We start from the raw sequence: 27601 nt of genomic DNA, 5'->3' as shown, positions 1-27601 counted from the left end.
TCCTTGACCAGCATAGCGGTGGCTGCCATGATGCGAAGACACGGGGGCCAGCCGGCCGCCACAGGGTCCAGCTTTTTAGACAGGTATGCTACCGGTCTTTTCCAAGGCCCTAATTTTTGGGTCAGGACTCCTTTGGCAATCCCTTGCCTCTCATCCAGGAAGAGGGTAAAGGGCTTTGAGGTGTCTGGTAACCCAAGGGCTGGAGCAGACAAGAGGGCCTTTTTTAGTGCCTCAAAAGCCAATTGATGCTCTGCCTGCCAGGTGAAAGGGGTGCTCTCCTTGGTGAGTGCATAAAGGGAGGCGGCCAGTTCAGCAAAACCGGGTATCCACAAGCGACAGAACCCAGCAGTTCCCAAGAATTCACGTACCTCCCTGGGATTTCGTGGTGGTGGAAGGCGAGCCACTGTCTCTATGCGCCCAGGGGTGAGCCACCTTTTTCCTTCACTCAGGATATACCCCAGATATGTTACCTTGGTCTGACAGAGCTGTGCCTTCTTGGCGGATGCCCGGTATCCTTTTTCACCCAGTTCCTGGAGTAGATGCCTGGTACCTTGTATACAGGTTTCTTTTGTAGGAGCAGCCAAGAGGAGGTCATCCACATACTGGAGTAGGGTCACTTCTGGATTTTGGGTCTGGAAGTCGGTCAGGTCTCGATGAAGAGCCTCATCGAAGAGAGTGGGAGAGTTCTTGAATCCTTGGGGAAGCCGGGTCCAGGTCAATTGGCCTGAAATTCCTTTCTCAGGATCCTTCCACTCAAAGGCAAAGAGTTCTTGGCTTTGGGGGGCCAGAGGTAAACAGAAGAAAGCATCTTTTAAATCTAATACTGTATACCAGTTATAGCCTGGTTTTAAGGTGCTGAGTAAGTTGTAAGGATTGGGGACCGTGGGATGGATGTCCATGGTTCTTTTGTTAATTTCTCTCAAGTCTTGGACAGGCCTGTAATCCTGAGTACCAGGCTTTTTTACTGGCAGAAGAGGAGTGTTCCAGGGCGAGCGACAAGGTCGCAACACTCCGAGTTCTAGAAATTTGTTAATGTGCTGCCGAATTCCTATATGAGCTTCTCGGCTCATGGGATATTGCTTGATAGACACGGGCACCGCCGTGGGCTTTAAATCAATTATGATTGGGGCTTGATATTTGGCCCGCCCGAGTCCTCCCGTTTCCGCCCAAGCTTGGGGAAAATCTTGCAACCAAACATCAGGGAGGCTAGTGATGACCGGAACGTCGAAAAGGCGATATTCATCTTGCAGAGACACAGTTAAGATTTGGATGGGCTGACCGTCCCGATCTAATACCTGGGCCCCTGTCTCGGAGAAATGGATTTGGGCTCCGAGCTTGGTCAGAAGATCTCGCCCTAGGAGGGGGTACGGGCATTCAGGTACCACCAAGAAGGAATGTGTCACCATTCCTCGTCCAAGATTAACTGTCCGGAGGTTAGTCCACTTGTGCAATTTTCCCCCTGTTGCCCCCTGGACCCAGGATGTGCGGGAAGACAGGGGCCCATCTGCCTTTGTCAAAACTGAATGTTGGGCCCCTGTGTCCACCAAGAAGGTGGTGGGGTGCCCCCCTACAGAGAGAGTTAGCCGGGGCTCGGGGGGGGCTCCAGAGCCTTGACACCCCTATTCGCTATCTTCACCTAGGGTGAGGACAGCGGCAGGTTCCTTTTGGTCTTTAGGACGCTTGGGGCAATCTTTGATCCAATGTCCCCATTCTTTGCAGTAGGCACACTGGTCTTTTTCCACTTTTGGCCGCCTCCGCTTCTCTCCCTCTCTCCCTGGTCCTTTCTCTCTCACAACTGCCGCCAGGATTTTTGTTAAATGCTTATCCCTCACTCGGTCCCTACGATCCTCTCGCTCCATCTGTTCCTTCGCTAACCTGGCTTCCCTTTCCTCAGGGGTTTCTCTCTTATTATACACTTTTTCTGCCTCCCTAACCAATTCCTGTAATCCATAGGTTTGGATCCCATCTAGCCTTTGGAGTTTTCCTTTGATATCTAATGCAGCTTGGTCTATGAATGCCATAGCTACGGTAGCCTTATGTTCTAGGGCCTCTGGATCGAATGGGGTATACATTCGGAACCCTTCCAGAAGCCTTTCCATAAAGGCTGCCGGGCTTTCGTCCCTTTCCTGAGTTATGGTCCTTACCTTGGCCAAATTTGTGGGGCGCTTTCCTGCCCCTTTGAGACCCGCCAACAGAGCCTGGCGATAGATTCAGAGACTCTCCCTACCTGGTGCCGTTTCATAGTCCCAGTCCGGGCGGGTGAGGGGAAATCCCTCGTCTATTTCATTGGGAAGTTGGGTTGGGAGGCCTCCTGGTCCTGGCACATTTTTCCGGGCCTCCAGGAGGACTCGCTGCCTTTCTTCAGTGGTTAGGAGGACCTGCAAGAGTTGCTGGCAATCATCCCAAGTGGGCTGGTGAGTGAGGAGAATGGATTCTATCAACGAGGTTAGGGCCTGGGGGTCTTGGGAAAAGGAAGGGTTATGGGTTTTCCAGTTGTAGAGGTCAGAGGCAGAGAAGGGCCAGTACTGGACTGTGCGATTGACGGTACGGAGGGGAAAAAGGGAGGATTGCCAAGTGGAAGGGCCATCTGGGTCCTCAGTCCGCCGCAAGCGGAGACGAGGAGGTGTCGGTGGCGGTGTCCGAGGGGTGAGTTTGGGCGGGGCTGGAGAAGGAGACGGGGTGGAGGGAGGGGCCGAGGGAGAAGTTGGAGAAAGTGTAGGGGCCGAGGCGGTAGAGGAAAGAGCTGGGGACAAGACAGGGGGCAAGGGTGAAGCGTAAGGTGGAGGTCTCAGAAGGGGGTTTTGAGGTGGAGGAGGCAGGGGGTCAAGAAGGAGGAGATCCCTCTGGGGTTCATCTGGGAGGACTGGCTTATGCGGGTCCGGATTCCGATTCTTCGGGGCTTCTAAGGCAAGGAGGGTAGATTGGGATGGGGAAGGGGAATGGAGGAAGGGTTTCACCCAAGAGGGAGGACTTCGGACCAGATCCTCCCAAGTAATTATGTAGGCCACCTGGTCTGGGTGTTCGAGTGGCCCAGGATCCATCACTTTTGCTTTAACTTGCAAGATAATTGAGAGGTTAAATGTTCCGTCCCGGGGCCACTCTCCATGGAGGGTTGGCCATTCGGACGAGCAGAATGTTTTCCATTGTCCCTTACGGACTTCTACAGAGAGGTGGTGGGCTCGAGCCCAGACGTCAGGGAAGTGAGTCAGGGTCAGAGACAAAGGAGTCGTCAACGTTTGTCCCATTTCGTCCACGTATAACAAGGACAAAACGAAAGTAACAAAAACAAAGACCAGACAAGTAAGGAGAAGCCGCGCGGCCAGAGAGTGGCACCACAAGATCACAAAATATTCAGACGGCAGGGGCGACCTGCCTACAGATTTAAGGAGGCTGACTGAGTCGTCAGCCTTCTCCCAGACTACCACCAGGGCGTCCCCCGGGGCGTAAGTGGGAAGGTGCCAGACACGTCTGTCCCCCTTCCCCACTTAATTCAGAAGGAGTACTCCCCAGAGTTCAGAGTTAGCTGGCAAGACAGACAGAACAAAACGAAAGTACCTGGTAGGTCCGTTCAGTCAGCAGTCCGTGGCCCCAGCCAGATGGGTCCCCGCCGGATGGGTGGGGGTCCTTGGACGACCCCACTTCCCGGCCAATGCACCAAATATTGGAACCGAACTGTCGATTCCCTCCTGGGCAGGGGTCGCAGCGAAGGATCACCGACACGAGATTCACAGCAGAGAGTTATTTATTACTAGCGCGCTAGGGTCCCAAGCTCTAAGTTGGCCCTGGGACCCTGAGTGCTTGTTACAGGTTGTTTATATAGGCAAACACAAGTTCAAACACAGCTTAGGGCGTGAAATTCAAACAAAGCTTTAGGCGCGTGGTAATTGGGTCTGTCTATGGCCTGAGCAAGGTATCTTGTTCTGATTGGTTGGGGTGGGACCTTAGGAGGTTCTTTCCTGGAATTGCTGATTCCGGGAACATCGGGGACATTGAGTCAGGGTGGGACCCCATGAGGTTATCAGGGTGGGACCTCATGAGGCTATCAGGGTGGGACCCCATGAGGCTATTTCCCAGAATTGTCTTTCTGTTTGGGTTCTGGGAACATCGGGGGGCTATCCGTGGCCATCTGGGGTTTAAGTTTCATGATGGCCAAGCTTTCTAAATTTTATGAGGCTTAGGAATTATGAGGCCTAGTTTCAGCAGCTTAGGCATAGGAAGGCCTTAGTGCTTTTCAGATTTTACACCTGTTTTACCTATAGGACAGTAGGGTTGTCTTCTAGAAGAACTTTTGTTTGTTTAGTAAAGAACCCCAGCAGACAATAGGGAGTGATTTGAGTGACTGTAATGTCCTCAGCTACAGTTGTCTCCATTTGCATTTAAGATTATTATTGGTATGTTTTTTTTTTCTCATATTGTTAATTGGTTTTTGGTTATTTTGTATAATCTTTGTTCCTTTCTTTTTGCCTGATTGTTTCTCATTATGGTTTGGTGGTTTTCTGTAGTGGTGCCATTTGAGTCTTTTCTGTTTGTCATTTATGTGTTTGCTTTACCTGTGAGTTTTATATGTTCATGTGTTTTGATGATGGTAAAATGTCCTTTTGCTTCCAGGTTTAGCATTCCGTTGAGCATTTATTGTAGTGCCTGTCTGTGGTGAGGAATTACCTCAGCTTTTGCTTGTCTAGGAAAGACTTTATTTCTCCTCCTGGTAATTTCGTTGGATATAGTATCCTTGGCTGGCAGTTTTTTTTCTTTCTGCACTTCAAATATATCATCCCATTCTCTCCTGCCTCTATCTCCTGAGAAATCCACTGGTAGTGGTTCCTTTGTGGGGGTTCCTTTGTAGGTGATTAGACACTTTCTTACTGTTTTTAGAATTCTCTATTGTTGACTTTGGACATTTTGACTATAATGTGCCATAGGGAAGATCTTTTTGTATTATATCAGTTTGGTGATCTGAGAACCTCCTGTATCTGGACGCCTAAATCTCTTGCTAGACTTGGACAGTTTTCATTTATTGTTTTATTAAATAGGTTTTCTAACACTTTCGTTCTCTCTTCACCCTCTGAGACCCCAATAATATGAATATTTGGTCACTTTATGTTGTCTCATGTCATGAATACTTTCCTCATTCTTTTTTGGTCACTTTATGTTGTCTCATGTCATGAATACTTTCCTCATTCTTTTTTATTCTTTATTTTTTTCTGATTGGGTTCTTTCAAAAGACCTGTCTTCAAGTTCTGAGATTCTTTTTCTTTTTTTTTTCTTTTTTTCTTTTTGAGACTGAGTCTCACTCTATCACTCAGGCTGAAGTGCAGTGGGGCACGATCTTGGCTCACTGAAACCTCCGCCTCCCGAGTTCAAGCGATTCTCCTGCCTCAACCACCTGTGCATCTGGGATTACAGGCATGTGCCACCACACTCAGCTAATTTTTGTATTTTTTAGTAGAGATGGGGTTTCACCATGTTGGCCAGGTTGGTCTCGAACTCCTGACCTCTGGTGATCCACCTGCCTTAGCCTCTCAAGGTGCTGGTATTACAGGCATGAGCCACCACACCCAGCCAAGTTCTGAGATTCTTTATTCTGCATGAACTAGTCTATTATTGAAGTTTTTGAATGTATTTTGTATTTCAAGCAATGAATTCTTCAATTCCAGAATTTCTGTTTCCTTTTTTATGATCTTTGTCTCTTTGGCAAATTTCTCATTCATATCCTGAATTGTTTTTCTGATTTCCCTCTATTGTTTTTCAGAATTCTCTTGTATCTTCATCTTGGGAATCAGTAGTTTGAATTCTTTTTCCAAGATTTCCTGAATTTCTTTTTGGTTGGAATCTGTTGCTGGAGAATCATTGTGATCCTTTGGAGGTATTATATTTCCTTGCTTGTTCATGTTTTTTGTATCTTTACGTTGATACCTGGTTTAACCGTTTCTCCATTAGTTTGAATTTGCTATTGTAGGGGAGGACTTTTTCCTGAAGTTGTATCTATGGTGTTGGGTGAGTAGGCTGCTTTGACTTTGATTCTTGTGCATGCAGTAGTGTACTCTGTGTAATTTCTTTGGCTATATACAGCATCAGTGGTATCTGTGATTTTCCTCAGTGGATTAAGTGTACAGTTATTAGTGGAAGCTGTGGTGAAGTTTTGCTTTAGATGTCAGGCCCCAGATAGTCTTCAGGCCCCAGTTGTAGTGTGGTGGGCTGAGCTTGCCTGTCCTTTGGCCCTAGCATGGTATATGCTGGCACCAGTGTTAATGGGTCCAGGCAAGTGGATTTTTGGGCCTCCAGATGGCTTACTTGGATGCCAGTAGTGGCAGCAGTGGGCCAGGCAGGTGGGCAGGTTCTTGGACCTCTAGACAGCCAGCATAGCGTGGGCAATGGCAGTGGCAGTAGCAGATGACCGTTTGGGTCCTGAGTAGTGTGCACAGGTGTTGGCAGTGGCTATGATGGGCTGGGCAGACTACTCTCCAGGCCCTCAGGGAGTGCATGCAAGTAGGTGCCAACTGAGGTGGTAGCAGCTGGGGGGGTAGGTCCAACCTCAGGTCCTCTGGAGGAGTGTTCAGGTGCCCATGGTAGTGGACTGGGCTGGGCAGTGCTGTGGTCCCCAGACTATGTGTTCTGGCACAGCTGTAGGGGGTGGGGAAGCCAGGTTGGGTAGGCTTGTCCTCAGGCCCCCCATGGTGTGTACAGGTGTGCTAGCTGTGGTGGGGAGGGGTGGAGTGCAGAATGTGTGGGTGGGAGGTGGCAACAGCTCTGATTCTGTACTTCCACTAGAGAGGGTGGTGCTGCCTTTAGTGACTGGCAGCAGCCTAGGCTGGTGGATAGGGAACATCTATGCCCCTCAGATCTCGGCCCCTGCAGTGCTTGTGCCTCAGCCCTGGATGCAGTAGTCTGCTGTCACTTGCACCTAAGTCCTAGGGCCAGCAGTCCGTGCTTCTCTTGTTTTTCAGGACAGTATGAGGTCTGTTGGGAGCAGAGTTCTGAAATGGTACCTTGCTATATATGCTTCGATCTCAGAGAGCATGTGGGACCCAGAGTGAGCCTCCTTTCTGGGGCAGTGTCATCACACAGTCTCCTGGCAGCTGCCTATGTTTGTTTAAGGGCCCATGAGGGTCCAGGGGCTCTCTTGTAGCTAGGATTGCAAGAGTTCACAGTGGGAATGTAGACTTCTGAGGGTCTGTCATTTACCTCTTTCCCATATAGGGAAGTCTCCTTTTGCCTCCCAGCTGATCCTGCCAGAGCAGGTTGCCTTGCTTCCTTCTCCTTCCTTGCTTTAGATATTTCCTGTCACTTTTCTGTTGAATTCCAGTGGTCTGTCTTGGATAATGTATTCGAAGTGTGATTATCTACTCTTTTGGTTCTTTTTAATGGAGGAGGGGAGTGCGAAATGCCTCTAATCAGCCACTTGAAGCCTCTCTCTTACGTTGTCTCTTCTAAGAGGCCATAGGTGACAAGATGAAAGGTGTCTCTATAACTGCTTGAAAAGTTAGGTAATCAGAATTATCTATCATGTGTACTATTTAATAACACATTACTTAGTCCCATGCTCCCACATAGTACTACTATTATATCTCTTTTCCAGAAATTTATACGATATTCTATGACAGGAGAATGATTCAGATGAGTATTGTTCTTTCTGATAAAGTTCCAAGGATACATCTAACATAACCATTCTGGACCTATACAGTCAGCTGTCTTTATCCCAGGTTCTGTATCCCAGGGTCCACATCCACAGATTCACCCAACTGCATTGAAAATATTTGGGGAAAATGAAATAAAATAAAAAATAACAATACAATTAAAAATAATACAGATTTAAAAGCAATACAGTATAACAGCTATTTACATGACATTTACATTGTATTTGGTATTGTAAGTAATCTAGAGATTATTTAAAAGTATACAGAGAGGATGTGTATACAGTATAGGCAAATATGCATTTTGTATAAGGGACTTGAGCATCCATGTATTTTGGTATCCAAGGGATCCTGGAACCAGTCTTCCAAAGGACAACTCTGTGCCATTTGTATGTTGTTTGTGTTCAGATGTTAGGGGGTTTTTTTGTTTTGTTTTGTTTTGTTTTTTACATTTCTTGTATTTTGAGGGGTGTGTTGGTACTTTTTTCCTTAAGGAAAGCTGTTATCTTCACTAAAACATAAGCTACTGAAAAGCTGTCAAGACTTAAGCAAGGCAACATTCAAGAAAGCCATTCCAAAAATAGTTGACCTAATGACCAAACTTGCAAAGTTTACAAATTATTTCAGTGATTTGACAGCATTTTATTTTGTAAGTGATATATTTGTCTTTCAGAAAGGGAAGATTCTAGTAATATAAATATGAATAAAAGTAATACTAATATTTAAAACTAGAAACCATTGATTTTAGATATTAAAAACTAACTGAGAAAGTTAAAGGTCACTTATTCAGTGAAATGAACGGACTTGGATACTTGGTTTAAAAATAGGAAGTAAGTAAAAATTGAGTGTGAGAAATGTTTTCTTTTTGACTCTAAGTGTTCTTCAAAACAATGCTTAGTGGAAAAGGGCGTTGTCCTGTGACAAGAGGTTTTAAGTGATATTAGGAAATGAGTGAATGGGATAAAGGCAGTTCATTTGTTTTGTACCAATAGGAAATTACAGCTTTAGAACATATTCCTATTAGTGTGCTTAAACCTAAGCAGGTTCTGAAATAGTGTTTTTTTAAAGCTATTTCTTTAAGTAAATCTTTTAGAAAACATACTAGCTAAAATAAATTCTAAGTATCCAATAAATTGCCTATGGCTATTTACATTTATAATACATTACAGTTAATATTGTTTCTGGAAGCTTAGTCCTAACCATATTGCTAGTTACTATCAAAATGACATACTAGGCCGGGCGCGGTGGCTCACGCCTGTAATCCCAGCACTTTGGGAGGCCGAGGCGGGCGGATCACAAGGTCAGGAGATCGAGACCACGGTGAAACCACGTCTCTACTAAAAATACAAAAAATTAGCCGGGCGCGGTGGCGGGCGCCTGTAGTCCCAGCTACTCAGGAGGCTGAGGCAGGAGAATGGCGTAAACCCAGGAGGCGGAGCTTGCAGTGAGCCGAGATCGCGCCACTGCACTCCAGCCTGGGCGACAGAGCGAGACTCCGTCTCAAAAAAACAAAAACAAAAACAAAAAACAACAACAAAAAAAATTACATACTTCTGTGTCCCAGTTTTCTCATCTGTAAGTACTTCAAGTGTTTGTCAAGATTAAATGAGGTAATATATAGACAGTTCTTGCTTTGTATATTTCCAATATACATTAAATTCAGTTAGGATAGTTTAGTTTAATAACACCAGTGCCTCAACAACCCAGCTTATTACTCCCTCACTTTGTTCAGGACTCTCTTCACAATTTATCTCCTCAGAGAGACCTTCCCAGAATCCTGCATCTGAAGTGGCAACCTTTGTCTGTCACTCTCTATCCCTCTTATCCTGCCTTTAAAAACAAAAACAAAAACTTATTTACTTGTTTATTACTTAATTGCAGGACTTATTACCACCTATGTTTGTTTACTATCAATCTCCTCCCTCCCTATGTCCCCACCCCCCAGAACATGAGTCTATGTGGGCAGGGACTTTATCTGTTTTTCCTACACTGCCATGTCTGTAGTGTCTAGAGCAGTGGCTGTCATGAAGTTGATGGTCATTAGATGTTGATTCAATACATAAGTAAATAAATAAGCCGTGCCTGTTGGGTCATACCTGTAATTCCAGCACTTTGGGAGGCTGAAATGGGTGGATCACTTGAGTTCATGAGTTTGAGACCAGCTGGGGCAACATGGCGAAACTCTTTGTATTTTTAGTCTCTACTAAAAATACAAAAATTAGCCGGGTGTGGTGGTGCATGTCTGTAATCCCCAGCTACTTGGGAGGCTGAGGTGGGAGGATGGCTTGAGCCCAGGGGGTGGAGGTTACAGTGGGCCCAGATTGCACCACTGCACTCCAGCCTGGGTGATAGAGCCAGACCTTATCTCAAAAAAGTAAAATAAAATAAGTAAATAAATAATTTATGTTCCATAGCTCAGGCAGTGCTTTCTTCTTTCCTATTTGTTTTTTATGTACTTAGTCTATTCTGAATTCCTCTGATACTTAGTGTCTTTACTTTGGCACCACGTTCAACTTTTATGTTAATGTATATCTTGTCTCCAATGAGATGGCAAGGAGTGTACCTTACCTCTTTCTCTGCCCAAAAAGTCTAATGTAAGAATAAGCAAATATGCATTAAATTATATTTCATAATAAACCTGTTATTATTGCAGCTTCTTAATCTACATGGCATTGAATCATAAATCCTTTAGTTCATTCAACAAATTCATTATTTATCTATTCAAATATTTATTTGATCCTCCTATATCTCAGGTACTATTTCAGGTGCTGGGTATATAGCAGTAAACAAAATAGACAACAACCCTGCTCTCATGACGGCTATAGTATAGTGAGGGGTCACAAAAATAAACAGATATACACATAATATATCACTTAGTAGTCACTGCTATGAGAAAAATAGAACAAGGTAAGGGGAGTAGGGAGTTCTTTTGTGGGGGTTGGAGGGGATTGCTATGTTGTAGGTTATCTTCAAAGGAGCAAGCCCTGTAAATCTCTGATCCAAACCTCATATCCAAACCAGATGGTAAAAAGACTTTTAGTTGGAAATCTAATGTTTTGAGAGACCCATTTGAGACACAAGACCAATATTTTTATTTTCCTATATAAGAAACTTACTAGTTTATCTCTCTTTTTTGCTTTTTGTTTTTGTTTTTTTGAGGCAGAGTCTGGCTCTGCTGTCCAGTCTATAGGACAGTCACAGGAACTGGCTCACGGCAACCTCTGTCGCCTGGGCTCAAGCCATCCTTCCACCTCAGCCTCCCAAGTAGCTGGGACTGCCGGTGCATGCCACCATGCCCAGCTGAATTTTTGTATTTTTTTAGAGTTGGGGTTTTGCCATGTTGCCTAGGCTAGTCTCAAATTCCTGAGCTCAAGCAATCCTCTTGTCTCGACCTCCCAAAGTGCTAGGATTACAGGTGTGAACCACCATGCCTGACCAGTTTATCTCTTTGAAAGAAGGAGTTTGATTTGGATTTTATGTACAGTAGTTAACCAATCATGTGTCTTGGGGTCTAGAATTCCTCAGATGCCTCACTTATTGAATATAGAGTGATGTTCTTCAGAATTCCCAAGCTTGTAGTCTTGAGGATTTTCACAAGTGTTCCAATGACTGTTTCAAAGACCAGTTTATCTTTCAAATTCTCTTTAGAGAAATCTTTCAGTTTCTCTTTCAAAATATCTTTCAAATTCTCTTAGTATGAAAACATTCCTTTTGCTACTGAAGGTACTTACTTTTAATGATCTTGCAGCTAGGCTTTTCTTGCGTTTTTTGGTTTGTACTCTGTACATTCCTCACTTTTTGTATCAAACTCATCACCTTCCCTTTAAAGCATATCTTTTTTCCAACATTTTTTGGTCTCTCACTGAGAAACTCTATTTCTACTAAAGATATTGTTTTATACATTTTAAAACAGATCTCTTGGACTTGTAACTTCTATCTAGTTGCTCTGTTTAAAGTCACTGGATATCAGAAGTTAATTATATGGTTAGTTTCACATCTAGGCATGCTCTAATATAATTAAGATGGGGTTGTAAGCATAATACTAAGGGTGGAAATACTTATAATTTCATGACTTTGTCACTCAGAAAATAAAAATCACTAATCCTAAATGGTATGAAAATACATTCTTAGATATAATGGTCAGTTTTAAATATAAGAAAATAATCTTTCGTCATTCCAACTTCTAGTCTCCAGAAGAGTACTATTTAAAAATTGGGATGAAGGAGAAAGACATTAATACTTGAAGTACCAGATGTTGTAGTGTACTTTTTGTATGTTGTCTATGAGGTAAGAATAATTATCCCTTAACATTATCATTTTACAGTCAAGAAACTCAGCAATTCAGACTAGTTGCCTGGGGTAATGCAGCCATTAAGTGACTGGAGCCAGGATTCAAACTCAGGTATATCTGAGCTGACTTCAGAGCCCACATTGCATCCATTATATCAAACTGCCTCATCAAATGAGGACTAGTTATTATTTTTTGAAATAATGGATGCATTTGAAATCAGAGCTAGTTCTCAGACATTTTCACTGATGTCCAAAGTGCTAAACAATTTTGTTTGCCGTCTGAAATTCCACCCTGTATCTCTGAGTCCAAAAATCATACTAAAATGCAATGAAAGAGTCACAGAGATTACCTTGAACCTACGGTAATATGAATACTTTACACACTGAAGTTGATAAATGTTTTGCTTTCAACTACTATTAGTAACAAATCACTTTATACATATCTCACTGCCAGTGTGATGAAATCCCAGTGTTGAGAACTACAGGATAAAGGAGCCATTCCCAGACACAATCCCCTCCATTTAATTTATTTCCAATAATAAATTAGTCAGTAACTGGACAGGTATTTGTTTAGCTAGAAAAAGGAAACCAAGCTGCAAAATTGGAGATTTAAGATTGAATGGATGAAACTAAAATGGCTAAAATTAAACAAAGATACTTACGAGAAGGTAGATTTTTAGATTTCATAGACAGCCTACAAATGTTATTAACAGACAGTAGGAGGTCAGTATATGGGTGTCTGTTTTTGCGTTCTTAGGTGTTAGAATCTGGAGGGAATTTTAAAAACTATTTTTAATTTAATTGAACCAAATTGGCTTTTTTATACTTCAGTTTTTAAAATGTTTTAGTGAAAATATGTAAGAATAGTTTTAAGCAATGTAAAACTCGACCTTTCAGAATGGAAATTATATTCGATGTATTTAATTTGAAATCATGTATTCTAATAAATGTTCATGGTTAACTAAAGAAGTTTAGTGATAGAGATTCAGCATACTCTGGACCTGGGTACCTGGTCGTAATAGAGTCCCAGAGAGTCCTCCAAAGATGATGCAAAGTAGAGAAAAGCATGACTCTATGGCCTAGCACCTGGAAGATTCTATTCATCTTTAGGAACTGTTTTGTTTCTATTCTTTATGGCTATCTATTTTCATTTACAGCATATACCTGTTCTCAGAAGTACAGGGATGATGAACCAAGTCATTCTTACTGTATTTCTATGATGTGTAAGTTAGTAAGTTCTACATTGAAAATAGTGAAAAACTTCAGGAAGAAAGGGTAATTGAGGATGGCTTATACATTGGTCAAGAAAAACATCAAGTACATTTAAGGAGTACATTTAGGAGAACATTAGAATCCAGATGGAAACTTCTTCAGCAAACATTCCAAAATAGGGTGTTTTCAAGTTATATTATACAACCATATCACTTAACTTGTCCTATACTATTTTTACTTCAGTAGCAGAGCAGATATGATTGTTTAAGATCAAATCTTCTTGGCTAGTGATTTAATAATCCCTTTGCATTTCGGTTCATGATTATGGGAATTAACTTCTGAAAGGGCTTCTTATTTCAGTAGTATATATTATCTTAGCTATACCACTTTATTATTATATTTGACATATCTCTATACCCTGAATTTTCATTAAAAGTTTGTATTTTAATTACTCTTAATTATTCCTAAATTTCATCCCTTCTGTCCATTCTTTTGGTCACCTGTCTATCCTAAACTTTAACTGTTTGAGTACCTGAGATACAGTGGTATCTTATGATTGATCTTGCCTCAGTTTCTAACTCTTCCAAGCTGTTCTTACATGTCTGCCAAATTAATATTCTTTAAGCAATCCTTTAACCAAATCAAGTAAACCCGTTACTCAAAATTTTCTGATTCATTTACCCCTATCTTGCAACATAGACATTTAGCAACTTTGGCCATGGGAGCCTAGTTGCTGGCCTCCATGCTATCCCAATAATATGATAATGATTTCCCAGTGCTACCCACCCTGTCCTTCAAAAGTTTTTCTACTAGGTTTTTTTTCTACTATTCCATCCCTCCAACATTCCGTATCGTCCATGTTGGTCATTGATGCAGCTTAGAATCCATCTCTTCCATTAAGACTTTTCTTCTGTTGAATGCACACTGATCATTCCCTCTTCTGAATTCTTAACTACATTATAAATTGTTATATACTTTCCTTTTTGATTGCATATTGCCTTCACCTACTGATTAAGATGTGTATGTTTTGTCCTAGGTTTAAAAAAAAAAAAGTGTAACTGTTTTTGGAGAAATATCCTGGACCCCTGCTATAGGCTCTATTCTTTACCACTACATCAAGAAAAGGTGTAATGGATTCGAAAAAATATATAACACTAGTTATATATATTTATGATCTAAAATCTGCTATCTCAAACTATGATCAGTCTAAAAATTTAGCTTACTAGCTGTGTTTACTTTTAACTTGTCATAGCCCTGAAATTCCCATGAAAATTTAATAAAGGTAAATAGAAAAGTGGTTTTATTTTAGATTGAATGCCTTCATTTCAGTTTGATTTCTCTGAAGTTCTAGTCATGTGGATAGGCCAGATTTAAGTCTACATTATTAATAATTGTTGCATCACTTGAAGCCAGTGGACCGTAGCCTCAGCTTTACTTCCTGGTGATTTTACAGTTTTACTTGGCCTTTTTGCCTAATTATTATTTAAGCCCTGAGATTTAATTTACAAAGTTCTGGAAAAAAAAAAAACTTAGAATATACTTAACTAGGATTGTGCCTTTTAAAGAACGTTTTGCTTCTTGACTTTTTATACTTTTTAAGCTCTTAAGACTCAGTGTTGAATATTATTTTTATTATAATAAGGTTCTGTTACAGGCTAATTTGCAGTTAGGTTAACTATTTTCATTGTGCAATGTAAATCTAAATACAGTTTTGTTTACCTCACCCTGATTGAAGTCAGAGAAGCCCTCTTGAAATGGAAGAGAAATTAACATGGCAAGTGAGTGATTTGTTTATACTACGCATTAGACAGGCTCATTGTGATTATATTAGACATCAGTCAGCTTTTACATATTAGACATGGCAATTGAATGATCTTAATTTTGCTCATTAAAATAATTTTTCTGATGTATCAGTAAGATTAAAATTTTTACATTGAATTTTAATATCTGCCTGCTGCTTAATTCCAGAATGATGAAAGTGTATTGTATGTGATGTACACAATACCACTTAATACAAATCTTGCTGTATTTGCTGCTGATTATACATCATTATAGAATGCCATGACAGCATAAGGGAATACTGCATAGCAGAGAGAAAAATAATCTATGATTTGATTAAAAGGATACAATTATTCTGAACTGTTACATCATGTGGGATTTTTTACAAAGTTTTTTTTTATTTTATTTAACTCTTGCTAAGGATTTGAAGCATTCATTACCATCTGGACTTGGTCTCTCAGAAACTCAAATTACATCTCATGGCTTTGACAATACCAAAGAGGGGGTTATTGAAGCAGGAGCATTTCAAGGTAAGAGCCCATATATTTGTAAAGATGGCTGGGGTGGAGGATGGGAGAAGTTCACCAAATGCTACCTTTATTAAGAAAGCACAAGAATGAAGGCCTTTCATTCTGTGATAAAACATTGATTATAAATGTCATCCTTTTGCTCTTCAATTTAAGTATTATAGGAATTATTTCAGTAGTCTCCTTTATATAAACAGATCAATGTGCATGATATCACTGGTTATTATTTAAGAATTGGTTGTAAAATACTGAAATAAAAACAAAAATTATATCAGAAATGTAGACGTAGATTATTTTAACTTGTAACTATGAAATTTATAAATCAGTGTTGATTTTCGTAAATACAGATTTCTTATTTCAAAGCAAATAGAAAAATGAACTTTTTACGTTATATAGAAGGTCTCCAAGACCACACTCATTAAAAGTTTGTATTTTAATTACTCTTAATTATTCCCAAATTTCACCCCTTCTCTCCATTCTTTTGACCACCTCTCTATCCTAAAGTGTAGCTATTGAATACCTGAGATACAGTGGTATCTTATGATTGATCTTGCCTCAGTTTCTGACTCTTCCAAGCTGTTCTTACATGTCTGCCAAATTATTATTCTTTAAACATTCCTTTAACCAAATCAGTAATTTGCTAGGAGAACTCACAGGACTTACATAGTGACACTCATGGCTATGATTTATTGTAATGAGAGTAGCAAGCACAATCAGTAAAGGCAGAAAGTGCATAAGCTAAGTCTGAGGAAAACCAGGCATAAGCTTCCAAGAATCTTCTCCCAGCTTAATCGCACAGGACTTGCTTAATTCCTCCAGCAGTGAGACTGACAACATATGTGAAATTTTGCTAACTAGGGAAGCTCATTTAGAAACTCCATGCTTGGGATTTTTACGGGGAGCTGATCACATAGGTTTCTCTGTCTGTTACATAACAAGATTCTAGACTTCCTGAAGGAAAGCAGGTAAGCAGCATAGGCCACATTGCAGGTAAACAGCTTAAGCACAGTGAGGCACTCGTAATCATTCTGGCAATGGAGGGAATCCTCCCAAAATTCAAGTTCCCGCATGCCAGCCTTTTTAAGGATAGGCAGTTAGACCTGCTATGTTAACTCTTTTCTGCATACATCTCATATCTATGTCTGTTTTTAATAGGAAAATATTGCCTCCTTTCTTAATGCTTTTACTTGTGATAACTTTTGTAAACTTTTTTTTTTTTTTAACTCAAGCGAAAGTAAAGCCATGTAAACATTTAGATGTGGGAAATAGATGTTCTAGACAGGACTGTAAAGTGTAGCTATAGTTTATGTTCAGTTCAATTAAGCACATATTACTTTTAATGCTGCATTAAATTTTACAAAATGAAGAAACAGTTATGTCCATGCCTTGTAAACCATAGCCCTCTTGCAGATATTAGTATTCTGTATTTTTTTTTAAAAAAGACAGAGTCTCACTCTGTTGCCCAGGCTGGAGTACAGTGGCATGATCTCGGCTCACTGCAACCTCCACCCCCCTAGTTCAAGCGATCCTCCTGCCTCAGCCTCCCAAGTAGTTGGGATTACAGGTGCCTGCCACCACACCAGGCTAATTTTTGTATTTTTAGTAGAGATGAGGTTTCACCATGTTGGCCAGGCTGGTCTTGAACTCCTGAACTCATGATCTACCCACCTCAGCCTCCCAAAGTGAGCCACCGCACCCGGCCATATTCTGTATTTTTTTATTGTACAGTTGGCCAATACTTTATTTAAATAACAATTTAGATTTTGAAGTATATTCTCTGCTATATGGGTCCTGGAAATAGACATTTAGGATAATCCAGTATATCCTCTACTTTAGGCTATGAAATGAATGGACTGTCTACTGACATTTTTTTTCTCTTTTCATTCTTATGTTTAGAAAAATAAAGGGAGCAATCATGTCAATGTCTTAGTAGTCATTCTGAAGCATCGTGGCATTCCTTATATCAGGGATAACTTTGAATTTGGAAGAACTGACTGAGTACCTAAAACTATGAGTGCTGAAAAATATAAAGCTTACTTTGCATAATTTGGTACCATTTTTTGACTAATCACCAATTCTAAAATTTAAATGTTGACATTGAATAAAAAACTAATTTCACTATTAACACGGCAACTGAATGATTTGTTTATACTATGCAATAGCCAGGCTCATTGTGATTATATTAGACGTCACTCAGCTTTTATGTATTAGACATGGCAATTGAATGATCTTAATTTTGCTCATTAAAATAATTTTTCTGATGTATCAGTAAGATTAAAATTTTTTTTTTTTTTTTTTTGAGACAGTGTCTTACTCTGTTGCCCAGGCTTGAGTGCAGTGGCGCGATCCTGGGTTGACATCATTCTCCTGCCTCAGCCTCCCGAGTAGCTGGGACTACAGGCGCCTGCCACTATGCCCGGCTAATTTTTTGTATTTTTTAATAGAAACGGGGTTTCACTGTGTTAGCCAGGATGGTCTCGATTTCCTGACCTCATGATCTGCCTGCCTCAGCCACCCAGAGTGCTGGGATTACAGGCGTGAGCCACCACGCCTGGCCTAAATATTTTTAATGAAATTATTTAGCTGCCATTTTTACCCTTAATGTTATTGTATAATGGTATTATACAATAATTGAAATCAGTTGGCCATTATGAACTGGTATACATGAGCATTAAAATGCCCATCAGTTTCACTTGCTTATAGATAACGTCCTAATTCTTCCAATTGGAATAAGAAAATATATTTCATGATAATGGCAGTAATGTATGTCTCTCTGAACTGAGTGTATAAAACATTTAAAAATCCAAACTGTATTGTTGATCAGTGTATTAGGAAAATAATCATTCTGCTGCTATACTTAAATTAGTTAAGCATTTGTTGGAAAGTTGTGATTATTTTAAGATATATGTAGATAAATTGGAATGAACATGAGAAAGAATAACATACAACGATTACCATTTGGAAAACAGGTCTTACGAAAAAATCTTAAAGGAATTAGGACTGTGTTAGCTCTCTGGAAAGATGACTAAATGATAAATTATGACTATTTGCTTAAACAGTTAACAAGGAGAGTATTAACCATCTACTTTTTCATCTATCTAGTGCAGATTTAAAAGTTATACTTCAACTTAAAAACAACAAATATTGAAATCTGCCTAGCACCAAAGATGTTACAGAATCAGTAATAGTGGAAATCATGAATAAATCAAAACTCATAAGAGTTAAGTGTACTTTGTACCAGGGTTTTGTTTTAATGGGGGTATAAATCTTTGTACATATGTATTCATCTTCTAGATTTTTGTTGTTGAGATGCAATAGATTTAATTCCCCAAATTTAGCCAGTTAGTAAGATCCTGTATTATTGAGAGATCCTATATTATTATTTATTTTTTAGTTGGTATTGGTGAATGATTTTGGTAACAGTTGTTTAAAAGCTTAAAGTATTAAAGATACAGAGAAGCGATAATTACCTTTGAAGGTAAATCAAAAAAGCTGAAGTCCCAGTTACAGCCATACTACATTATTTGCTATTTTACTTTGGAGAGTTACATTTCATTTGTTATATATGTTATACACATCTCATGTAGTGCCATGGTTTATTTCTTATGCAAGATTAATAAACTGTAATAACTAGAACAATAGAGCTCCTATTCCTGGGGTCAAGACATGGAAGTGCGGTAGTCTTCTTTTATTTTACACTTTCTTATTTAGAATCCTTTATGCCTTTGACAATAGAGATACAGTCTTTGTTTAAAATGGTGATCGGACTGGATAACCTATTAAAATGCCTTCCAACTCAGCAAGTAACTTGTAGATTAGTGATTTCTCTATTGAATTTAATAATGGAGATATTATGGTGTTCAGAACATCTGAATCTCTAATAAGAAACTATTTGAACCTCTCTAAGCTTCATTAATCTTACCGTTTAATGTGAGAGTTTAGTTGATTTCCATCATCCCTTCTGGTTTTAAATTTTATAATTTAACAAATTTAAAGAGACAAATATCTCTCACTTTGAAAGTTAACAACAGTCTATTTAGTTTAGATCTATTGCGTGTTTGAATTTTAATGTGAGATCCAGTTCAAGTTAAGGTTTATTTTATACTGTTAGAACTCATGACTGTTTCTATATCAGAATTTAGTACAACTGGGATATGACCAATTATTACTAATAGTAAGTAAAGAAAGTAGACGTGTCTTTCTTATTAGGAAATTTAATTATGAACGTAATGCATTATATTTTTTCCAGAGAACTGGGGAAGAGTGTAGTTGAAATAAAAGTACATTATAGACATTAAAATATTCTCAGCTAAACATGGAAGGACTTTAATAATTTTTCAGTTTTAAAAATTTATTACTCCTTTTTTTTTGTTTAATGCTAGACATTAGCAACAATGTTGGGTAATCAGTGTTTCTTTCTTTTTTTCTTTTTTTTTTTAGTTGAGACAGGGTCTGGCTCTGTCACTTAGGTTGGAGTGCAATGGTGCGATCTCGGCTGACTGCAGCCTCCTCCTCCTGGGCTCAAGCAGTCCTTCTATCTCAACCTCTGAGTAGCTGGGACTACAGGCTTGTGCCACCATGCCCAGCAAGGTGGTGTTTTGCCATGTTGCCCAGGCTGGTCTTCAACTCCTGAGCTCAAGCAATCTACCTGCCTCTGCCTCCCAAAGTGCTGGGATTACAAGTATGAGACACAGCTCTCAGCCAGTAGTCAATATTTCTTACTTTGTAGATAATTAAGGCTCAGAGGTGTTTAGTAATTTGCCAGGGTGTTCCTGATATCATGTGGTAGATAGAGCCAGAATTTTAAACTCAGTGTTAGAATTTAAAACTTAGTTGTGTTTCATTCAAAAATGGTGTTGTTTCCTCTGGTTCTCAAACTTAATTGTGTTGAGAATCATCTTGAATGGCTTTTGCAAAAGATGCCTGTTTCAGTGAAAATCAGTAGATCTTGTTGAGTATCCCAGGTACGTTTGAAAAGCTCCAAAAGTGATTCTTATAATGTCAAAAAATACTCTATATCAGCACTTCTCAAATTTCAAAGTACATATAAATCACCTGGGGAAATCTTATGAAAATGCAGGCTTGGGTTTAGTAGGACTGGGGCAGGGACTGAGATTTTGCATTTCTAACAAGCATCCAGGCGAATTGCAGAAGGTCCCCTACGTCCACGTTATGAATAGCAATGAGACACACTATATGACATTTGGTTTATGATTTGAAATTTTTGGCTGCAATTCCTGTGAAGGCTATAATTCATTCACATTTCTTGTAAGAGATATGAAAGCATGTTTTAATATCCCTTACATGCCTTTGAATTTTTACTTGAAGAGCTTTTCCTTCATATATGAGAGTAGCAAGTTATGAAATATTTACCGAAGCTTTAAATCATGCAACTATGGGACTGTATTCACATTCTGTTAACTGATTTTGGAAATAGTAGAGTCCAGTTAAAATCCTGGTTAGATGTCATCTTACCAGATTTCATCATATAGTTACATATTTTGTTTAGTTTTGATAGTTTGATGAAAAGTTTATATAAAAAGTGAGCCTGGTAGCATACATTTATTATTAGTCCTTCCCTGAAAGAAAATAAATATATTAATTCCAATTTTTAATCCTAGTGTTTGAATATTTTAAAGGAAATATCAGTAACCCTATATTCAAAATGTACAGTATGTGGAGGAGGAAAAGGATTTTCACAGTTAAAATGTCTACCTTTTCAGGTTCCCCAGCACCGCCACTGCCATCTGTTATGTCTCCTAGCAGGGTTGCAGCTAGTCGACTGGCTCAACAAGGAAGTGATTTAATTGTTCCTGCAGGTATTCACTGCACTGATTGGATAAAGCCCTTCTTGCTACTGCTGAAGCTACACTAATTTACTCAGTTTCATAATCACTTGCTTTATATTCTTAGGTGTGTGTTATTCTGACTTTTTTGGTGGCTGTCTTATTAACAATAAAGGAAATAATTTTTCTAACTGTATCCTATCTTTCTGGCTTTTCAGAATAATTAGGCTGTATCTCATAGCTGAAACTTAATCCGTTTTAAAATTAAAACATTATAAAATTTGATTTGCTTTAAAACATTCTTTCTTTGCTCTGGAATATGTAGGTTTACCATTTGATCCTAAACTCATCTTTGCAGCTCTGCCTTCTATTTTCAGTTAAAGGAAAAACAACCTTCAACAATTAGGTTGGTTGTTTTTAAGAATGGGTTAAGTGAAAAAGGTCTTGTCTTCTTACTTTTAGCTTTAACTTACAAATAGTTTGCAGATTGCAACACAATACTATTAATTTACCAATTATACCCAATGAAAAATACTTGGGAAAATCAGTATCTTCACATTCAATTTGCTCTGCACTTTACTGTTACTGGACTATAAAAATGGGAGAGAAAATGAACTCCATGTTTCTTCTTATATGAAATGTTAACATTTATATTTTGTTTTATGAGAATTTTGTAAATTCTTAAATGTGTTCTATTTTATATACCATTCTTGTTCTTGGACTGGTAAAGCTATGGGAAAGATTGGTTTGGTTATAGGAATAGGTAAGAGAAGAAATTTTTGCCGATCCTAAGTTTTCTCTTTATTTCATTATTCTTTTTAAATTATTAGAAACTTTCCATCCCGAAACTGAAATGAAAAATATTTTGACTATGAAAAGTATTTTACTATTAAGAAGTATATAGTTGTAGAGTTGCTTTCATATCAAAAATTCTTAATTGTTGGAAGAGTACATTGTCAGGAATTTACACTGCTTCTTTATTCATTATGGCTCTTTTTGGTTTTCTTGCCTTTTTTGTGTGATCTTTTGAGAAAAAAGAGGTACAATGTAGGTCTTGTTTCAACCCAGCCTTTCATACTAGTGATAACATATCTTTAATGACTATTTGAACAACTATATGAAATTTGAATTAATTTTTTCAAATTCTCCAAAATTATAGCAACATTCTATTGTTGTTGTAGTCTGCACATTACAATGAAAGATCACTGTGGGGAATACGTGTGGCCGTTTAGATTTTTATTGACCAAGATACTTCTTTTTTAGTGTCATTAGTGTATAAGATTAGTTGTGGAAATTTTATTTTTCTTAAAGTAAACCACAGCTTATATAGAAAATAAAGCTGATTGCGGCAGGTTTGTTTTTTGTTTGTTTGTTTAAAGAAGACAGATAAGTCACATGGCATTTGTGTTTAATGGACAGAAGTGTTGTTTAAGTAATTAGGAAACTATCCTCAGCAATTCCAGGAAGTTCTAGTTCTTTACTTTGTGGGAACCTTTTTTCTTTTTTTTAGATGCATAAGTATTTTAATTTGAACAATGTCAGGGTTTTGTTTTCTTTCCCTGCTTGTCTTCATCTGGATTGTGTTTTTATCTTTTGTTACCTTGCAGGTGGCCAGAGAACACAGACAAAAAGTGGACCAGTTATTCTAGCAGATGAAATTAAAAATCCTGCAATGGAAAAGTTAGAACTTGTTAGAAAATGGAGTCTAAACACCTATAAGGTTTGTAATTATTTAATGTTTCCACCCTAAATGGCTCTAAAAAATTTTTATTTATATGTTTATTCAAGTCATTATGTTGCAATTAAATGCATATAGAGAAGAGAAAATGCCATCTAAACATGGTAGAAATACAATTAGAAAATGAAGTATTCGTTTTATCATTGATCTTTGCATGTAATTTAAGAATTTAGTACAAAAGAGTAAAGCTATTAAAATGCTTATTAACTGATAATGTACATAATTGAAGACATGTCCTGCTTTGGAATTTATTTAGCTGCTACTATAGATATATTTGCTCCTTCCCCTCCTTTTGATACTTTATAGGAGCTGAAGGTCAAGAGAGGTATATTAGTTCCACAAAGTTTGAAATTCTCTGATTTTACTATAATAACTAAGCATTAACTATATGGGCAACACTGGATTGCAAGTGAGTTGTGTTTCTAAAGTTTGTTAACATTCTTACTTGCATTGCTTCAGAGTAATTGGTGATTATTTTTCTTACGCCCTCCATAAAACAAATAAGCAAATTATTTAACCCATATTGTATTTGATGTATTACAAACAGCTCAACCCCCAAATCCACTTAGTACCTTTTGAATTTTTACAGGGACAAGACTGTAGAATTCGTGGAATAGTTAGGATGAAAGCCCTAGCACTCAGGTTAGAGCATTAGCCACAATTCTCCCTATATTCGTGAACTGATTGTGGGTCTAGTGATTGGTAAGTTAGGAATTGTCTATATTTTATACCGAACAGGCCTTTCTTACATCTTCTCAATAGTAAAACAGAAGTGAATTTATTCTTTCAGTTAATGCCTTAAAAATATGATCTAGAAGTCTTCTTCAAAAGTATAGGTTTTCTTAAGATGGTAAAACCTCCCTGAAACATGTTACATGACTCTGTCCAAAAATTATTTAGCTCATGTCAGTGTAGAATCTGAGAAATCCCAATGGTAGTCTTCAAAAAGTGATGCCTGCTTAAACTAAACTCTTCTTCTAAAATATTCACAGATTTCTATTCCATCTTCTTGCTGATTCCACATAGCCAGTCAGTCATTAAGTCCTATGCATTCTGCCTTCTTAATATTCTTTCACCTTTTCCCCTGCTGTCAATCCCAGCCTTCACAGCCATAGTTCATATTTATTACTCTCACATTCCTGTAACAACTTCTTAACCAGTTCTCTAAGATTACATGTTCCACCCTGCCTAATGTGGGTTCCCTCTTGCTTAAAATCCTTCAGTCAGTCCCCACTGTTTTTAGAGTGGCATAAATCTGACCTCTATCTACCTTTCCCACTTTGTCTCTGCCTCTTTTCTATCTATGGATCAAGTTATTCGTACCAAATTACCCAGAAACTTCCTAAACAATCTGTGCTTTCTCATACTTCTGTAACTTTGTTCATAAGGCTATATTTGCCTACTGCTTTGAATTCCCTTTCTAGCATGAAGCTAGACTGAGCAAGTTTAAGCTTTTTGTTCATTTGACCCTTCCTCTCATGTTGTTTACTTGATGTTTTCCTTCTTCGTTATCTATTTATTCCTATGTGTTTATGTATTATTATCTGTTTCTTATCTTGCATCTCTTATCTCTACAATAATCTGAGTTGAATCACTATTGAGATTCCGTATTTATCTCGTATTAATATGGCACATTTAGCCTATTAAAAATTTGTGCTAATGAAAATGACAGCTCTTTAAAATGTTATACATATGGTATAATACTATGTGAAGGAGGCATTATTTTCTTTATATGTTTATTCAAGTCATTATGTTGCAATTAAATGCATATAGAGAAGAGAAAATGCCATCTAAACATGGTAGAAATACAATTAGAAAATGAAGTATTCGTTTTATCATTGATCTTTGCATGTAATTTAAGAATTTAGTACAAAATTCTTTTTATTTTATTTATTTTTAAATGACAGTTTTTTTCAGTAGAACTTAACTTGAATATTTTAATCTAGGTCAAAAAAGAAAAAGAAAGTATCTGACTTACATGATTCTATGGAGTTAATAGTCCAGTGTGTCCAGGCCGACATATTCCGCTCAACCAAAAAAAGTTCATAGTGTAATGACCTTATGGGATCTACATGACTCTCTGTGTTCTTACTGCTTTTTGAGCTTCTCGGCTCAAATTTTAGCTAATGTTGGGCATTCACTGTCATTTGTATAATGCTTCAAATACTGATTTTGATTTGGTTGACTTAAGACTGTGCTTGTTGTCCATTTTACTGTTTGTTGTTTGTGTAGATAGGGTCTCACTCTGTCACCCAGGCTCAAGTGCAGTTGTATGATCATGGCTCACTGCAGCTGTAACCACCTGGACCCAAGTGATCCTCTCACCTCAGCCTCCTGAGCAGCTCGGACTATAGGCAGGCATCACCACTCCTGGCTAATTTCTTATTTTTTGTAGAGACGGAGTCTCCCTGTGTTGCTCAGGCCGGTCTCGAACTCCTGGGTTCAAGCAGTCCTCCCACCTCAGCCTCCCAAAGTGCAGGGATTTGCAGGTGTTGAGCCACCACGCCCGGCCCTATTTTACTCTCGAATAACTTCATTCTGGCTGTGTCTTTGGTCCTCTCCTTCATGCTTTCTACCTGTAATTTCTTCTGTTTCTATTCTCTAACAAATGTTTTAATGCTTTTCCGCAAAGGGAATATTTAGCACTTCATCTATTGGTTGTTAATTTTGGTCCCAAGACCAACATGGTGATTCAAAGCAAATATGTAATAGGAGCAATTTTAGGTTTAGACATTGAACCTATCTTCTTAAATATTATTTTAATCTACCTGATTTTATTCACAAAATTTGAATCAAAAATCTATTTCTTATTTATTTTCATCTACAGAAATAGTTGAAATAATAAACTGTGGTTTATGTTTTTTATTTTTATTTTTCCTAGTCTAGAATAGAGTGCTTTTTGAAGTTTGTCTTTAAAAAAAAAGAAGAAGAAGAATCATATCAGTTTCAGCATTCAGAGCTATTTGGCATCTTTCCCAAACTTTTTTCTTAATGTTTAAGAATTTGCCATTATCATTCACACACTTATCAAGTTAACGTTTGATGTGTTTAAACCAGTATCTTTTAAACTTTCATGCCTGTTTTTCCTGTCATATTGCCTCATTCATTTATTGGTTGACCTCCTTCCCCTGTTCATTTTCCTTTTATGCTACCTTCTCTGTCCCTTACCTTAATAATCCTTGTTGTATTTGTTAGTTGTTGCCATAAGTTTCTTCTTTTGCTTGTCCTTAAATATCTTTATTCTCTTTTTTGGCACTGCAGAAGAGCTCTTGGTGCTACTTGATATGGTTTGGCTGTGTCCCCACCCAAATCTCAACTTGAATTGTATCTCCCAGAATTCCCATGAGTTGTGGGAGGGACCTAGGGGGAGGTAATGGAATCATGGGAGCAAGTCTTTCCCATGCTATTCTCGTGATAGTGAATAAGTCTTACAAGATCTGATGGGTTTATCAGGGGTTTCTGCTTTTGCTTCTTTCTCATTTTCTCTTGCTGCCACCATATAAGAAGTACCTTTCACCTCCTGCCATGATTCTGAGGCCTCCCCAGCCATGTGGAACTGTAATTCCAAGTAAACCTCTTTTTGTTCCCAGTCTCAGGTCTGTCTTTATCAGCAGTGTGAAAACCAACTAATACAGTAAATTGGTACCAGGAGTAAGATGTTGCTGAAAAAATACCCGGAAATGTGGAAGTGACTTTGGAACTGGGTAACAGGCAGAGATTGGAACAGTTTGAAAGGCTCAGAAGAAGATAGGAAAATGTGGGAATGTTTGAAACTTCCTAGAGACTTGTTAAATGGCTTTGCCCAAAATGTTAATCGCAATATGGACAATAAAATCCAGGCTGAAGAACTTATTGGGAACTGGAGCAAAGGTGACTCCTGTTACATTTTAGCAAAGAGACTGGTGGCATTTTGCCCCTACCCTAGAGATTTGTGGAACCTTGAACTTCAGAGAGATGATTTACGGTATCTGGCAGAAGAAATATCTAAATTTCTTTCTTTCTTTTTTTTTTTTTTTTTTTGAGACAGAGTCTTGCTCTGTCACCCAGGCTGGAGTGTGGTGGCACAATCTCAGCTCACTGCAGGCTCTGCCTCCTGGGTTCACGTCTGGCAGAAGAAATTTCTAAGCAGCAAAGCATTCAAGTGGTGACTTGGGTACTGTTAAAGGCATTCAGTTTTATAAGGGAAACAGAGCATAAAAGTTTGGAGAATTTGCAGCCTGACTATGCAGTAGAAAAGAAAAATCCATTTTTGGGGAGAAATTCAAGCCAGCTGCAGAAATTTGCATAAGTAGCAAGGATCCTAATGTTAATTGCCAAGACGATGGGGAACATGTCTTCACGCCATGTCAGAGACCTTCACGGCAGCCCCCTTCCATCACAGACCCAGAGGCCCAAGAGGAAAAAGTGGTTTCATGGGCCAGGCCCAGGGTCCCTGTGCTGTATACAGCCTAGGGACTTAATGCCCTGTGTTCCAGCCGCTCCAGCCATGGCTGAAAGGGGCCATTGTAGAGCTTGGGTTTCAGAGGGTGGAAGCACCAAGCCTTGGCAGCTTTCACATGATGTTGAGCCTGCGGGTGCACAGAAGTCAGAAATTGAGGTTTAGGAACCTCTGCCTAGATTTCAGAAGAGATATGGAAA

General features: G+C 38.9%; 1 protein-coding gene across 3 annotated transcripts in view; it reads left to right on the top strand.

Annotated features, from left to right (window-relative positions):
• LOC105463491 (ARF interacting protein 1) overlaps positions 1–27601 on the top strand; it is a 132966-nt gene that overhangs the window by 70908 nt on the left and 34457 nt on the right. The window contains exons 3-5 of one of the 3 annotated variants that reach the window (XM_011710605.2): positions 15334–15442; positions 21163–21258; positions 22833–22945. In XM_011710605.2, the coding sequence (XP_011708907.1) occupies positions 15334–15442; positions 21163–21258; positions 22833–22945 (318 nt within the window). Of the gene's footprint in view, positions 1–15333; positions 15443–21162; positions 21353–22832; positions 22946–27601 lie in introns of those variants that run through there. The other 2 variants (XM_011710606.2, XM_011710607.2) reach the window with 2 other exon arrangements.

The sequence above is a fragment of the Macaca nemestrina genome, chromosome 3, assembly GCF_043159975.1.
Source record: "Macaca nemestrina isolate mMacNem1 chromosome 3, mMacNem.hap1, whole genome shotgun sequence".
Lineage (NCBI taxonomy): Eukaryota > Metazoa > Chordata > Mammalia > Primates > Cercopithecidae > Macaca > Macaca nemestrina.
Note: the sequence above shows the minus strand (reverse complement) of the source record. Positions and strands in the feature narration are given on the sequence as shown.